Here is a 15,492-nt window from a genome sequence, read left to right on the forward strand (position 1 = left end):
TACCTCGTTCCATAATCGGGCATGTCCCCTTTTGTTCATCAACTAACTCCTAGGGTGGATAAGTTGGATCTTCATTCTATAAAATGTGTCTTTTAGAGCTATTCATATACTCAAAAAGGATATCATTGGTGTAGTCCTACGCTGCATCAATTCTTTGTTTCTACAAATGTGACCTTCTTTGAGTCTACACCTTACTACCATTAGTCCCTAAGTGCTTCTGACCTCAATGAGTCACTTCCTCTGCCTAATCTTCCAAATTCTAGTTTGCAGTCCTTAACTAATCAACCAACTGTGTCTCACGTAGTTTGAGTCCTTCACATCATCTTGATTGTCCTAACTTGAAAGTGTATTCATGACGACGGCTCCAAGGAAGAGAGTCCCCTATAGCTTCCACTACAATGCCTTTGATTTCCTTGTCTAATGATCATATTTTCCACAATGTTGATCCTCCCATTGCTGTCCAGAAAGGTAAATGCACACGTACACAACATCCCATCTCCAACTATGTTTGCTATGACTTCTTATCACCTCCTATTATTGTTTTGTTACTGCTATATCATATGTTGCCCTTCTAAATTTGTTTCAGAAGTCAGCCCACTCTGGATAGGAAAATGTCAGGGTTGAAAAGATAAATGCTTTAAAGAACAATGATACTTGGGACTTGGTATCTCTTCCTCCTAACAAGTTTGTGGCTAGTTGTCGTTGGGTACACACTGTGAAAGTCAACCCTGATGGATTTATCACTCATCGCACGTCTTGTTGCTAAGAGGTATACTCACGTGTATGTGTTGGACTATTCCGATACATTTTCCCCAATTGCAAAACTTATATCAAAGTGTCTGCGCATCTCCTTGGTTACTACTTGTCACTAGCCTCTGCATCAGTTAGATGCGAAGAATGCCTTCTTACATGGTGATCTTGAGGAAGAGATCTATATGGAGCAACCACTTGGCTTTCCTCTTCAAGGGGAGTCAAGCTTAGTGTGTTGACTCAAGAAGGCACTATATGATTTAAAACTATCTCCCAGAGCATGGTTTGGTCGATTCAATGTTGTGATACTTGAATTTGGCCTTTGACAGTGTGTAGTGAATCACTCTGTCTTTTATTGCCATCCTTCATCGGGTAGGATCCTTCTTATTGTGTATATGGATGATATTGTAATTTGTAATCACAGGTGATGATTCAGAGCCTTAAACATTTTTTATAGACACAGTTTCAAACCAAATATTTGGGACTATTGACATACTTCTTGGGTATAGAAGTATCCAGATCTCGTATGGGAACACTTTTTCTCAGAGAGGAAGTATGTTCTTGATCTATCGAATGAGACTAGGCTATTAGGATCCAAACTAGTTGATACACTCGTGGATCCTAACAGCAAGTTAGTGCCTGATATGGTCAATTTGCTACATAATCCCGGATGATGACGAAGACTTGTTGGAAAGTTGAATTATCTCACAATCACTTATTCTGACATATCTTTCTCAAAAAGTGTTCAAAGCCAATTTTTGGATTTTTCAAGGACAAGTCACTGGGACACAGTAATTTGCATCTTGAGATATCTTAAAAAGGTGCACCTAGGAGAAGAATTTTATATTGAGATTAGGGTCACACTTATATTTAGGGATATATAGATGCAGATTAAGTCAAGTCACCCTCCGAAAGAAGATCCACATCACGTATTGTATCTTGGCTGGAGGCAATTTAATTTCTTCAAATAATAAGAAACAAATTGTGGTGGCTAGATCAAGTGCTAAGTCAAAGTATAGAATTATGGCTCACACTACGTGCGAACTTGTTCAATTGAGGAACATATTGGAAGAATTAGATTATCCACATTTTCAGTCTACGGAGTTTATGTGTGATGATCAAGATGCTCTTCATATTGCCTGCAACCCATTCTTCCATTAGGGAACAAAACACATTGAAGTTGATTGCTATTTTGTTTGAGAGAAGCTTGGGCAGAAGCTCATTACTACCACTTATGTGAAGTCCAATATACAACTTGCTGATTTGTTTACCAAAGCTTTAGGGGTTGCTTGTGTTAAATTTATTTGTAACAAACTAGGACCATAAGATATCTATGTTCCAGTTTAGGGGGGAATGTTAATGGTTATTTTAGTGTTTCAGTATTATTATTAAGTGCGTTAGTATTATGTTAACTAGTGAGAGTTAGTAAGTGTATTATGGTCATTAGAATGTATTTGATTTGTATTATAAATAGAGGGAGAGACATATCTTTGAGTTAGGTCATTCATTAATCAAAATCACAACAATAACAAAAATTCAAGGACCTAATTGATCAATTCCAAAGCCATGGGGCAGACTGATGTAGTCATCAAAGTTGAAGAGGAGACGTAACAAAAAACCAAAAAATAATGATAAGTTTCTTATATGATTAAGTAGGCAGGAAAAAAATCCTTTGTATGGTTACAATGGAAGTAAACAGGAGTAACATATTATTTAAATTTAAAAGCATTCCAGAGTTAGAAACAAAATCGCTATAATATAATAGAATCACTTTCCTTCATATCAGATTAGAATGGTCCCCCACTAAAATCTGAAAGTCTGATAGGCAACTTCTCTGGAGAGATTCACACAGTGCATCATGACTGAAAATGCCTATCTCTGAAAGGAGGTCAAAAGAAGATAATTTTTTGCATGTTCTCAAAAAATACCTCACAAGTCCTTGAAAGGCTGAAAGTATGGCTTCTTCTAGTTAAATCAATTTAGAAAGACGCTATTCACTTTGACTAGTTGTCATATTATGTACTATAGTTAGCCTGTGACCATGTCTCACTAGACATGCTCTCTTAAAAACCTATGTTGGCCTTGTACATCAATTCTTTATACATTGACCCATATTTCCACCATAGCCACTTTTTCTACAAGGCTTCTAAATGCATTAGATGATGCCCCATGATATCTTGCAAATCCAAAGTCCAAACTTTCAGTGGTTAGTACAGTGTGCCTGATATAGATGTATAATCTCCTTACTTAGCTCTTTAGCTATTCTCCGATAAGAAATGAAATAGAAAAATAGCAAAAATATTGGACAATCTTGAGAGAGCAGTGCATGTAATGACGAGTTTATACTTCAATGCCTTGTCCTCATTTTATCAGAATCTTGTTTGAAAAAGCCTCAAGTTCTGTCAAGCCCAAAGTTGGTACAGCTGCTGGGGTTGCTAGTTCTACCTCATGCACCCTTGTTCTCATACTTTTATTTGGGATTTCTGCACACATGCTCATATTTTGAAAAATGGTTTGCATAACATTATTTTTTAAGATAATTATATGAAAAAAAACACACACACATATGTGCACACTCGGCCATGTTTTATAAAATAAGATAAGACAATAGAGATCTATGGACAAAATGAAAACAAAAATAAACGGCTAACCTCGGATCTAGCCCAGCACTGTGGATCAGATGAATTAGATGAAAATTCTTCATTGAGCTTTTCCGGTCCACTAGTAATAACTGCATACCAAAACTAAGACCTAAGAAAATTGTTCATATCAACCCAATCAGGAACTTGTAACCGCACGTGCATACTTCACAAGCATCATGCACATATATTACTGCAAATTTACAAGTGGAGCATGACAAAGCATTTATGACAAAAGAAAAGATTTGTTTTCCCCTCTTCCTAGTTTTAAGGTTTGATATACGAGTCTAACTACCTGAGTTTTTTGCTCAAGTAACGTATCAAAGCCACAGTTGCATGCAGGTATTGGTGAAACTTTTTCTGCCTACCTCTATATCCTATTTGTTCAATTTCTCTAAGTTTAGATGCTTACTTATTCCCCTACTGGTTGCCATTCAATGTAGTTTTTTACCAATCCATCTGCACCTAAGCTACACATGTGAAGGGGTTTTAAGGCTTAATAACATTCTTGGTGCACAATCTAACTTCTCAAGCTTTTAGATCAAGTGATGATTTAACAACTCTTCTTCTTTATTGCCTTCCCCAAATGTAACATGGCATTGAGAAGGAGCCCTATAAGATCGGCAAATAATTAGAGCCTAGTGAACATCTCTAACAAATAAGAGGCACCATCCCAATTGAAAGCTAATTGATACAACTCTGAAAATTAGTTGGAGAGGAAATCATTGTGAAGCCTCTCAGCCTTCAAAAGAAAACAATGATATCACTACCCACATAAAATTGAACAAGCAATAGGAACTCCCCACAGCCTTAGCTAACGTACATCTAGAAATGAATTCAGTGGGCAATATAAGGTGAGAAGGCATCCAACATCTCCTTAAAACCCCATATGTCAGTCACTTCACCACTTTCCCCTATACACTTTCCCCTATAGTTTGTCCCTTTTCAACATAAAATAAACAAAATATATAACACCCAGACCTCCTTTTGCAACTGGAATCAAATAATAACCCTACTAAATTATACTTCTTAACCATTCCCTTCAATGCCCCACAGAAGATGTCTACAGATAATCTCAGGCTTCTTAGCCAGGGATAAAAAATTAAGAGGATCAGAAAGTGAAAACTTGGTGAGAATTAATATGCCAAGCTTTGATAGATATTGCTTCTCCAACCAGAATGCATATGTTCCATAATCCGAATTGCAGGATCCAAATGGTTGGGTTGTTTCCACAAGTACAAGATTTCATTAAAGAAGAAGATACCAAAGGGAATGCCAACCAAATACATATATCCTTAGCTCTTACAGAAAGTTCATGATAACAGTAGGGAATTTTCCTTCTCTCCAACCAATAATTTTCTCAAATTGAGCACCTACACATTGTTGCCCAAGGCAATCAATTCACTCTTTCCCAAGTTCACCTTCAAACACAAAACAACAACAAAGACAAGATATCCTAAGCAGCGAAGTTTATTATCCTCTGCTTGAAAGAAAAAGACTGCATCATCAGCAAAAAGGAAACAGATTCTAAGGCCATTCCTATCATCTAGCACAGTAATACAAGTCTTCAGACTGTTGACTAAAAGCAAGCAGGTTACAGCCTTTAGATTGCAAAAATATTGAAGGTTAAGTTCAGACTTGTCTAGAACTATTTTGATTAAGAAAAAAAAAAATTGTTTGCAGCATGAAGCATGCACGTCTTATTCAAATTGGTTATTTTTGTTGCCAAGCCACTAAACACAAAAATTAAATTCATTCAAAAGGGTTACAGTTTGACTAATTAACTCAAAAAATTTACCAGCAAGCTTATCCAACATTTGAAATTACCAAGAGATCATAAGCGTACTATTCAATCAGCACCAAAAGTATTATGAGAATTATCTCTCATTTCAGATTTTTTTAAAGGTTTCAATCACTTGCATGCATCAAAAGAGGGAAAAAAACTTAAACGTGATTGGTTACACTAGAGGTCTTATAATTCAATTTTGACTAAAATTTCAAAGCTTCAAAAGTATAGAAATTTTGATGCAAATTTTGATTTTGATGTTGATTTTGATTTTAAAAAATGATGGAAATTACTCGTAAAGTATAGAATTCTTTTATGAAAATTTAGAAATGGCCAATAGACATAATATGCAAGTTTTAGAATAATATATTACAAATAAAATACATTAAGAGGTGTTGATTAATGAATTGCGTTGCTTCAATGTTTACTGCTTGCATGGCATTGCTTTCATAAGTTGCTTATTGCTTCCACTTACACTTCTTTGAATGACTATGAAAGTGTTTTGTTGGCGAATCGTGGTAAATGCTAGGCTAACTAGTTAAACAAGAGTATTTTAGCTTGCGCCGCACGGTCCTTCACAAAAAAGTGAAATATTTGGCCCACGACACCTAGTGTCACAGGTACATTGTGTATGGGGTGTAGTGGGCATAATATAGTACTTGTACACATATTCAGTTAATATAAATGAAATTCATAAATCAATTCAATGTTATTTATTACTAAGATATAAATAGTTAAATAAAATGTTGTTGCTAATATCTAAGTTACTTTTTCATATAATTTCAAAAGCCTTTGCAATAACATTTGGTTTCAATAAAAAATAATATAAATTAAGAGAAAATTTTCAGTCTATTGTTAGACCCATATTTGAATTCCAAGGAAATTTCACTCTATGATTAAAATTTCAACAAGTTTCACAAAAATTTCAATATTTTGATAAATTACGGATAATTCGTTGAATTTTTTATATAATGTATATTAATAATTTATATGTAATATTTATATATTTATAATTTAATGTACGCATCTATAATTTATATATATATATATATATATATATATGCATATTGGTAACACATGCAAATCAGTTAAAATCAGCTAACTGATTTAACCAAAGTATTAATCGGTCTATTATTGGTTCAGTTAAAAGGCTAATTTGGTTCAGTTTGGCTAATCCAATCTCTTAAGCGAAATATTTCAGTTGATTCAGCTAATTAACCAAATTAACCATACCGACTGAATGCTCACCCCTACAAAGAAGTATGCTGACTAATTTTGGCAGAAATATAAAAGGAATTGGCAGCGGTACTTCAGTAATCCTGGTTAATAAAATGGAGGTTACAACAATAACATATACCCAAATTTTGAAAATGGTTTTTCAATAACACTGTAAAATAACAATTCGACGTATACGCAAATTTTGAAAATGGTTTTTCAATGACACTGTAAAATAACAATTCGTCAAAAATCCTGAAGTAGCAATAATAAACCCAGGTTTACGAAGAATTGGAAATTACTTGCAGACTCAACGATCCCGGTGCTAGGTTCAGCATACTCCAGCTCCTCGTCACTGTCTTGCTTGGTCGGCTGCTGAAGCAAAGATACCTTTGAGTAAGCAGGAACAATAAATTTTTGTCCAACAACAACCTGGTGAGCCAAAAGAGGAAAAATTAGGACACCTTCTCATGAAACTAAAGCAGAGAACTAGCAGCAAATAACATTATTAAATGACTACAACAAAATTTTCATAGTTGCAACCATCAAAATATTGGACTAGTCATATGAACACAAAATGGATAAATTGTACCCCAGGCTTTTAATGCATATAATTTAAAGCATAAACAAGATTGAGCTCAACATAAATAAATAAATAGGTAGATAAATGGGTCCAAGAAGAGATAATAGGGCTCTGAAACTTGGTTAGAACTCAGAAAAACCAGATCGTAATTCAATTACATATGCATAGAATCACACACTAGTTTGAATTAGATGAATGCTAAACATGTTTTTGAAAACATTTTTGCTTCCTTGTTTTGTGGCAAATTTCAAATCATAGGAGAAAAGTTGGAAAAGAAAAAATGTCTCGCGAAACTGTTTCAATTCTTATTTCTTTGAAAAATAAGCAAAAAGAGCCTTCCAAGTTCCTACTGCTTTTGCCAACATTCTGGCAAGTGGTAACACTCCCTAGATTATCTTTAAACTGGGGGCCTAAAAATAAAATCATGTTTCTGGCTCTTGAGAGATATACTTCCAACAACGCCCCAAATAACTGCATCCATATTCAAATATGATTTTATATTTGGACATCCGAATTCATTCCATAATTCAGAAGAGTCTGCCATCACATAATTAGTTATTTTAATTACATTATAAATTCGTCGATTTCAGACAATATTTTTAATACATCATCAAAATGTTACGCTATATATAACCTTATTTTCTGACTGGTTGACTGAAAATCTAATGGGTCACATATTCCCCATTCCCCTAAAATCATATTCAACTCCAATCAACAATCTAAAGTTTTTTAAAGGATTTGGATCATCATCCAACCATTTTGAAGCCATTGGTTTTGCTCAATTGAAATATTCTATGCAGGTTTTCAGTGACAAAGCAAAAGTAGGTCAATGAGGATAGGCTAAAACAAGTGTATGTTAAAACTAATAATAATAGCACTAAAAGTATGAAACAAAATCATCATAAATAGATATCAACTCTATTGTTCACCTTATAAAAAAAATACTTTTAAAGAATAAAGTACTGTTAGCATTTATGCCTGGAGGTTATCAGGCACTCAAAGATGAATTATACAGGCTCATACCATATATTCAAGTAGCAATAACCACAACAAGAAAATTGATAATTAAAAATGCCGTATCACCACTCTTTGAAGCCCCAACCAGATTCACGCAATCGCCCATAAGTCTGAGAAAATCCAGTTTTTCAATTAAAAGATCAACTTGCAAACATTAACCCTATGGACATCGTCATCTTGAGACTATTAATAATTTGAGCTATAAAGCTCCATTCAAATTTTGAATCTTTTCAACAACTGCGGAAGGGAATTGATTTTACCAAAACAAGGTACCTGGCACATAGCTTAAACTTTGTTTTGAACTCACTCTGCTCCATCCAAAATGCATAGATTGGCAAACAAGGACTTTAAATTAATCCAGGAAACACTTGCACACATAAACCAGTACCTTGCTCACTAAGGATAAGCCCCAAAACAATAATTAAATGTCTTAGAAGCACATCCTTGCCTTGAGTCAAATCAGTGCTCATAAATATTACCAACATGACAACTTTCCTTTGTTTTAATGTCAATGAGTTCCAGCTTTAATTTGAGAATGCATTCACAGACTTCTTCTAACTTTTTCTCATATTGATGTTCATCCATACAAACACTGCTAAATTTACACTTACATACACATTTTTTAAAATGTGTTCCTTTGATCATCAGCCTTTTTTGGTATTACCTAACTAACTACACAACCCCTTTAAATCTCTTCTTCACTTCAACACAATCCCAATAAAATGGGAAGTCATCCCTTTATATCCCGAAAAAACTAACTTCAAACATTACCTAGACGTCCATGCTTTCCCCCTTCTTTGACTTATTCATGATGTATATTCTGTTTAGGCCCAAGTACCATAAGACTTTATGTTATCGAAGATCTATCCATACTGTAAATTAAAGTTAGCCCCAACTCTAGCTCAACAACTACAACTATATCAGCCAGACATCCACTCCTAAATTATCATCAGCAAATACCAACCAGCCCAGATGAGGTGAAGAAGAGTTAATTCATTAAAGGGCACCAAATGAGAGGGATCAATGGCACACCTCATTCCTGTCTCGACTGAATTAGATCCCTTTCAGAGTCCATATCTACTTCTCCAATCCCAGATTCCCAGCTTCTACCCAAGATTGCCCAACAAGAGCAGTAGCCAAGTTCTGCAAGACTTTAGACCAAAGGCAAGCCAGCTGAATGTGATTGACAGACTCAGCAGCTCTTTTATGTCTACTCACCATAATTTTCCCCCATTTGCAAGATATTAATGATCATTCTGTCCAAATATGCTTTGCAAAAAGCAAACCGAACAATTTTGTCAGACATGCAGTTTACCAAATACCCTTCTGAAGTCGGTGAACTCTACCTGCACCAGTGTGTTTGGTCTCTCCAGATTCTCATAAAAAAGCTGACCAGCTAATATCCATCCTTGTTTGGCTTCCACCTCATCTTGATTAATCTGACCACTCTAACGTCTGCAAAAGCATCCATACAATTCAGCAAAGGCTTCACTCTCCCAGGCTTGAGCATTTCTTTTGAAATGGATGTTCTACACCATCCCATTGCCCAATAGATCTGTTGAAGATTTGTCTAAAATGGAAGATCTAATCATAATCATAGGTCTAGGTCTCTCCCTCTATTTATAATATAGGCCAACTAAATGGCAATGACAATAATACCCTTACTAAACTCACACCCAAACTCAAACTTACTAACACAGCAATAATGATAAATAACCAGGAAGTTGGAACTCAAACTTCAGGAGTGGTTATCATGAGATTTAAATGGTAATGACCATAATACCCTTACTAACTCACGCCCAAACTCTGGATTGTAATGACCATAATACCCTTACTCTTCTTCTTCTTCTTCGTCTTATTCTATAATCTTTAACCCATAATATCCTAGTGACTCACATGTTCGAATTTTCTCCAATTTCCTTTTCATCTGGTAGCAGTGTAGCACTACGTGTGAAGCCAAGAGTTTTCACAACAAACTCTTACAAGTGTGGAGATGATGATCCAAATGAAATCAATCATTGCACAGTTATTTTAAAGGGAGACATTTTTAAAATGTTTGTAATACTAACTTATTAACTAAAACATAAATCAAACTAGGTAAAAGACACTTTACCCAGTTCTTTTGCCTTCCTTTGTCCCACAGCCATATCAATTCAGAAGAGGCCACTAGTAGTAGTGTAATTTGCCAACTCATCTGAAATTTTATACTGTAATTCATTGAACAACACCAACCTCGCAACTTATTTGTACAAACCCGACATGATGTCTTCATCTTGCAAAATGTTGGGGCTTGAATAATAAAATCTTGATTCAAGAAGCGTGTAACAGCATGCAAAGGTTGATGAAGTTGGCATCCCCACCTCACGTCAATAATTTCATATACCATCTTGAATTTATCCTCTCATTGAAAGCCTTAGCTATCGTTTCCTTAGTTCGCAGCTCGTTTCCTCTTGTGAATTGCCTCATCAAGTTCACCACACCAACCGTTATAAATATAATCATTCAAAAAAAAATTCCCTTTTCAAAATTGCATGAATTGCAGGCATCTTACCAATATCCTCCAATATCAAATCGAGCAATGGGCAGCACTTGGTATCCAATATAAATGTGGCCTCTCTGCTTCCAACAATCTCCCTATTCAGAAATCAAGGGTGACGCCATTAAAATATTAAAATAAACAATATATACATTATACAATTGAATTCTAGTAATAAATTCTTACTTTCTGTAGCATAATTTGAGGCATTATTTGCCACTACTTGAATCACATTCAATTCCCCAATTTTCTCCACCATCTCATCAAGTGTTCTACACCCTCTATCTACATTCTTGACAATACTAGAAGCATCAATAGACTTGGTGAACAGCGATCCCTTTGGAGAGTTTTTTGAGAAATTTATTATGTCCTTATTAGCAATCGCACTCCAGCCACTGCACAAAATAGAGCATCCATATTTTGCCCATTGTTCATGATGAACCACCATCAAAACTTTAGTTCGACTAACTTCCTTCATCAAAAAAAGGAACTCTCGGTTCATGAAAGCTAAGCGTCTTTATTCCAAGACCGTATTGCCTAATTGATTCAAGCTCCACTGCAAAATTCTCCAAAAGTACGGCATCAAATGGTATTCCAACATCATCATACATCCACCTAGCTAAATATGCCATTGTCTTTTGTCTTAATTCCTTCTTAAAAGCCTCACTGATGCATGTTTGCTTCATCATTTTTCCCATCTTGAACAGCTTTCTTTGGATCAAGAGTAAAAAAACAAATCCATAGGCCCCTTCTGTTTTGGTTTCTTCAAGGTGGGTGAAGTGACCTCTACTGCATTCGTAAGAACTTCAACTTCCACTACTAAACACTCTTGCCACAAGAGTCAATTTCCTAAACTTCATCCTCTTCATCCTCACCATAAAAATCTATGTCATCAAAGTCGAGCAATAACACATTTCCTCCTCCACTTCTTTCTTCGACATATACTCTGTAATCTCCTCACAAACATGACCTGGGCACCTAGAGCATTCTCTTACATTTCAGAACCCTCCAACAATATGTTTTCTTGCCCGGGGAACCCCTCCCTTTGTTACTTTACCACTAAAATTGCAAGTCACGTAATTTCTACTTTTTTTTAATCATCCATATGTGCATACTTCCATGCAGGATCTTTCCTTATAGAGCCTTTGGAATCCATTTAAAATGGATGGTAATCAGCACTCAGCAGTGGCAGCACATTAGGAACTAGGAACCAGGAAGTAGTGGCTGTAATTTTTAAACAATTAAATTGTAGATCATAGATATAAGGATAAATAGAAAATAAGAATGCAGCAGACCACAAAAGCTGTAAACATAAATTTCAGAAAGTGCCTACTGCGCACTATATTTACAAGTACAACAGCAAAAATAAATAAATTAATAAATAAAAACAGCAACTGAAGTGTGGCCAACAGAAAGCAAACTGAAAGCTGAGTGCTCTGGACTCAGTCGATCATCGAAGAACAAAAGAACAGCAGTCTTCAAAGAAGAATAACAAGAAGATTCACCCTGCTAGAGCTTCAAAGAAACCTTTGGTGAACAGCTAAACTTCAAGCCTTCGTAGAAGATGATGCTCGAACTTCATTTTGATGAAGAAGAATTGAAGAACAAGTTGAAAAACTAAACTTCGAAGATCAAGTTTCAAACAATTGAACTTGCAAGGGCTTTCACAAGATGAAGCTTTAGACAACTAAACTTCCAAGAATAACACAATCAAGGATATCACGAAAGGCTTTCGCAGGGCTTTCCCAAGTTAAAGAATTCAAAATAAAGGCGGAGGGTGTCAATAAGAAGGGCAGACAAGTCGTGCCTTGCGGCGGCTCTTGCTCCACTGTGCCTCTCTACACCTTATGCATGTCGCCCCGCCTCAACCCCCATGAGGTGCTAAACTGGCTGCCCTCTATGCCTCACACCTAAATATACCTTAGGCACACTTTTTACAATAATGTCTCCTCCTAAAGATTACTTGTGAAGGCATTCTTCATATCCAATTAATGCAAAGTCCAATGAGAGGCAGTGGCTAAGGAGATTATGAAACAAACTAAGGTAAGTTTGATAACCAAAAAAAATGTTTGTGCGCCATATATCCCTTATCAACAAGGTGGACCTTCAAAGGATTTATATGACCCTTAAGATTGACTTTCACGACTTACATCCAATGGCAACCAACTAGACACTTACTAGGAGGAAGAGGTCCAATTCCCAAGTGTCATTATCCTATGACATGGTCTTAAATTTCCATGAAATTGTCAAAATTTCCACTTTCCATGTCCTACAAAATCGAAATGGCAATCGTTTTTTTTCTTTCATAATTTTTATCAAAATTTCAATGATACATCCAAAATTTATCAAAATCTCAAAATTTTAGCAGAACTTGTCGAAATTTTTACTATAGAGTGAAATTTTCTTGATATCAAAAGTACAGTGAAATTGCTCTCTTAATTTATCTTATCTTTGTTTTGAAAAAAAAAAAGATTATTGCAGGATTTCTGAAATTGTATAAAAAAACTTAACACAACGACATTTTTTATTTAACCATTCATGCCTAATTTTTCTTTATTTTTATAACAAATAATATTTAATTGATTTATGATTTTCATTTGTCTTAACCAAATATGTTTAAAACACTTACATTACATAGATGTATTTAATTTATAATTTATTGGTCCTATTTAATTGATTTATGAATTTCATTTGTCTTAACCAAATATGTTTAAAACACTTACATTACATAGATGTATTTAATTTATAATTTATTGGTCCTAAAACTTGCATTATTATACTTAGTTAGCTGCGGTGAGGTTTGTAGGTCAAAAAGGGGGGAGAGTTGGGTCTAAGGAAGTTGGTGTCTAAAATACGGGCTCTTTTAGCTAAATGACTATGGCACTTCCCTCTAGAAGAATCATCCCTTTGGCATAGAGTAATAAGAAGCAAGTTCGAGTTGGATGAGAAAGAATGGGATTCCAATGTTAATTTAGGATTTTCTTTGGAAAGTCCATGGAGGTCCATATCTCATAGTTATCCTTCATTCCTCAAACTAAACTCAAGGCAAGAAGGGTCGCTCGGATCCATTTTTGGAAAGACCTTGGCTGGGCAATGCATCCTTATCCACTTTATTCCCTCATCTATTTCAGTTAAGCTCCAAGCAAAACAAAGTTATATCTTTCTTTGTTGGGGAATCAAGTAGCCCATTGGTTTCCCTGAATTTCCACTTTAGGAGACCTCTTAACGACAGGGAGTTGGTGGAGTTGTCTTTTTTGTTATCTCAATTGAATTGGAGTAATCTTTCTTCGGGGAGGGATGTTTCGTCATTATCTTCGGATCACTCATGAGTGTTTTCCTGTAATTTGAATTCTTGACTCACTCTAATTCTTCTTTCCCACTATATTGTTTCATCTAGAAGGCCAAGGCTCCTCCAAAAATTAAGGCTTTCACTTGGTTGGTTGTGCTCAATAAAATAAATACTAAAAACTTGCTGCAAATTAAGAGATCTTTGAAGCCTCTTTCCCGACGTATGTGTGCTATGTTACAAAAACTCCGAGACAATTTCTCATCTTCTTTTGCACTGTGATTTTCATCAAGGATTCGGAATAAGCTTTTTGGTATTTCACGAGAGAGCTCGGTATGACCTTCTTCGGTGGGTGAATTGTTAGCTATTTCTTTCACAGGCTTTGGTGGGTAGACGGACAAGGCAGTCCTATGAAGTGTGAAATACTTGCAGTTCTACAAGGTTTATGGTTGGAGTGTAATCCAAGGATATTCACTTGAAGAATTAAATTGAGCACTGAGTTGGGATCAAATTCAGTATTTGGCTTCACTGTGGTGCACTGGATTGGGATTTTTTCAGAAGAATTAGTTTCCACAAGTTACAAAGAAACTGGATGAACCTACTGGCATGCTAACCTTTTCTTTTTTTCTATTTATTTGTTTTTTTTCTAGATTATACCAGGCTTTTTTTCAAGAGATGTCTTATTCTCCCTCATGTAAATTATCTTTCCTTTAACTTGAAATCTTCTTTCGCTATCAAAGAGAACAAATTGCATTATTATGTGTATTAACCTTTTCTAAAGTTTCATAAAAGAATTCCATTATGTACTACAAATTTCCATTATTTTTTAAATCAAAATCAAAATTTACATCAAAATTGAAATTTCCATATTTTTTGAGTTCCGAAATTTTTGTTGAAATTGAAATCCACCAAGATGGGATAAGCAAAAACAAATTTAGGAAAAACAATAGAAGATAAAGTACTAACAAAACAGCAATCCAAAGGTGAAAGAAGTCATAACAAACAAAATTAGAGATTGGGTTATGGGTATAGCTACTTTACCCTTTCAGACAGCAATAGGAAAATCGAACCAAAGGAGCAATAGTAGAAGCTAGAGGAGGCTCTTCTCCCTTGAGTCGTTGTCATGTATACACATGAAAATTGGGATGAAGAAGTCGGTTGATGATTTGCACAGAGATGATAAGCCATAATTTGGAACGCTCGGCAGCAGATGGGGCTCACCGAGGCCAAAAAAAAAAGCTCAAGAAATGAGAATAGTATGGTGTAGACTCAAAGAAAGTGAAGTCAAAAACCCAAAAAAAAACAAGGGTGATGCAAGGTACAACCATAGGAGCAATATCCTTTTTGAGTACTTGAGTAGCCTAGAAAATACATTTTATAGCACAAGGATCCAACTTATCCACCCACCCTAAGTCAACTAATCAATAAAGAATACACATCCAAACATATTAGGTAAAAATAAAAATGGAGCATTTGAGAAGAGAATAGAGTAAGGACCATCAAGAATGAGGCTGGCATTTTGTTAAGAGAGCAAGCAATGAACACAACATCACTCCAAAACACTTTAGGGACATTCATTTGATACAAGAGGGTAGGAGTGACTTCAAGGATATCTCTATTTTTCTCTCTGCAACTCCATCTAATTATGGAGTGCGAGCACAAGATGGCTAGTAAATAATA

General features: G+C 35.3%; 1 protein-coding gene across 1 annotated transcript in view; it reads right to left on the bottom strand.

Moving 5' to 3' along the window:
- Positions 1-15,492, bottom strand: part of LOC131153477 (uncharacterized) — a 154,538-nt gene that overhangs the window by 78,523 nt on the left and 60,523 nt on the right. Inside the window, exons 7-8 of the mRNA XM_058105817.1 lie at positions 6,693-6,822; positions 3,402-3,481 (exon numbers count right to left, since the gene is read on the bottom strand). Of these exons, the coding sequence (XP_057961800.1) occupies positions 3,402-3,481; positions 6,693-6,822 (210 nt within the window). The remainder of the gene's footprint in view (positions 1-3,401; positions 3,482-6,692; positions 6,823-15,492) is intronic.

Source organism: Malania oleifera, chromosome 4 (assembly GCF_029873635.1).
Source record: "Malania oleifera isolate guangnan ecotype guangnan chromosome 4, ASM2987363v1, whole genome shotgun sequence".
Lineage (NCBI taxonomy): Eukaryota > Viridiplantae > Streptophyta > Magnoliopsida > Santalales > Ximeniaceae > Malania > Malania oleifera.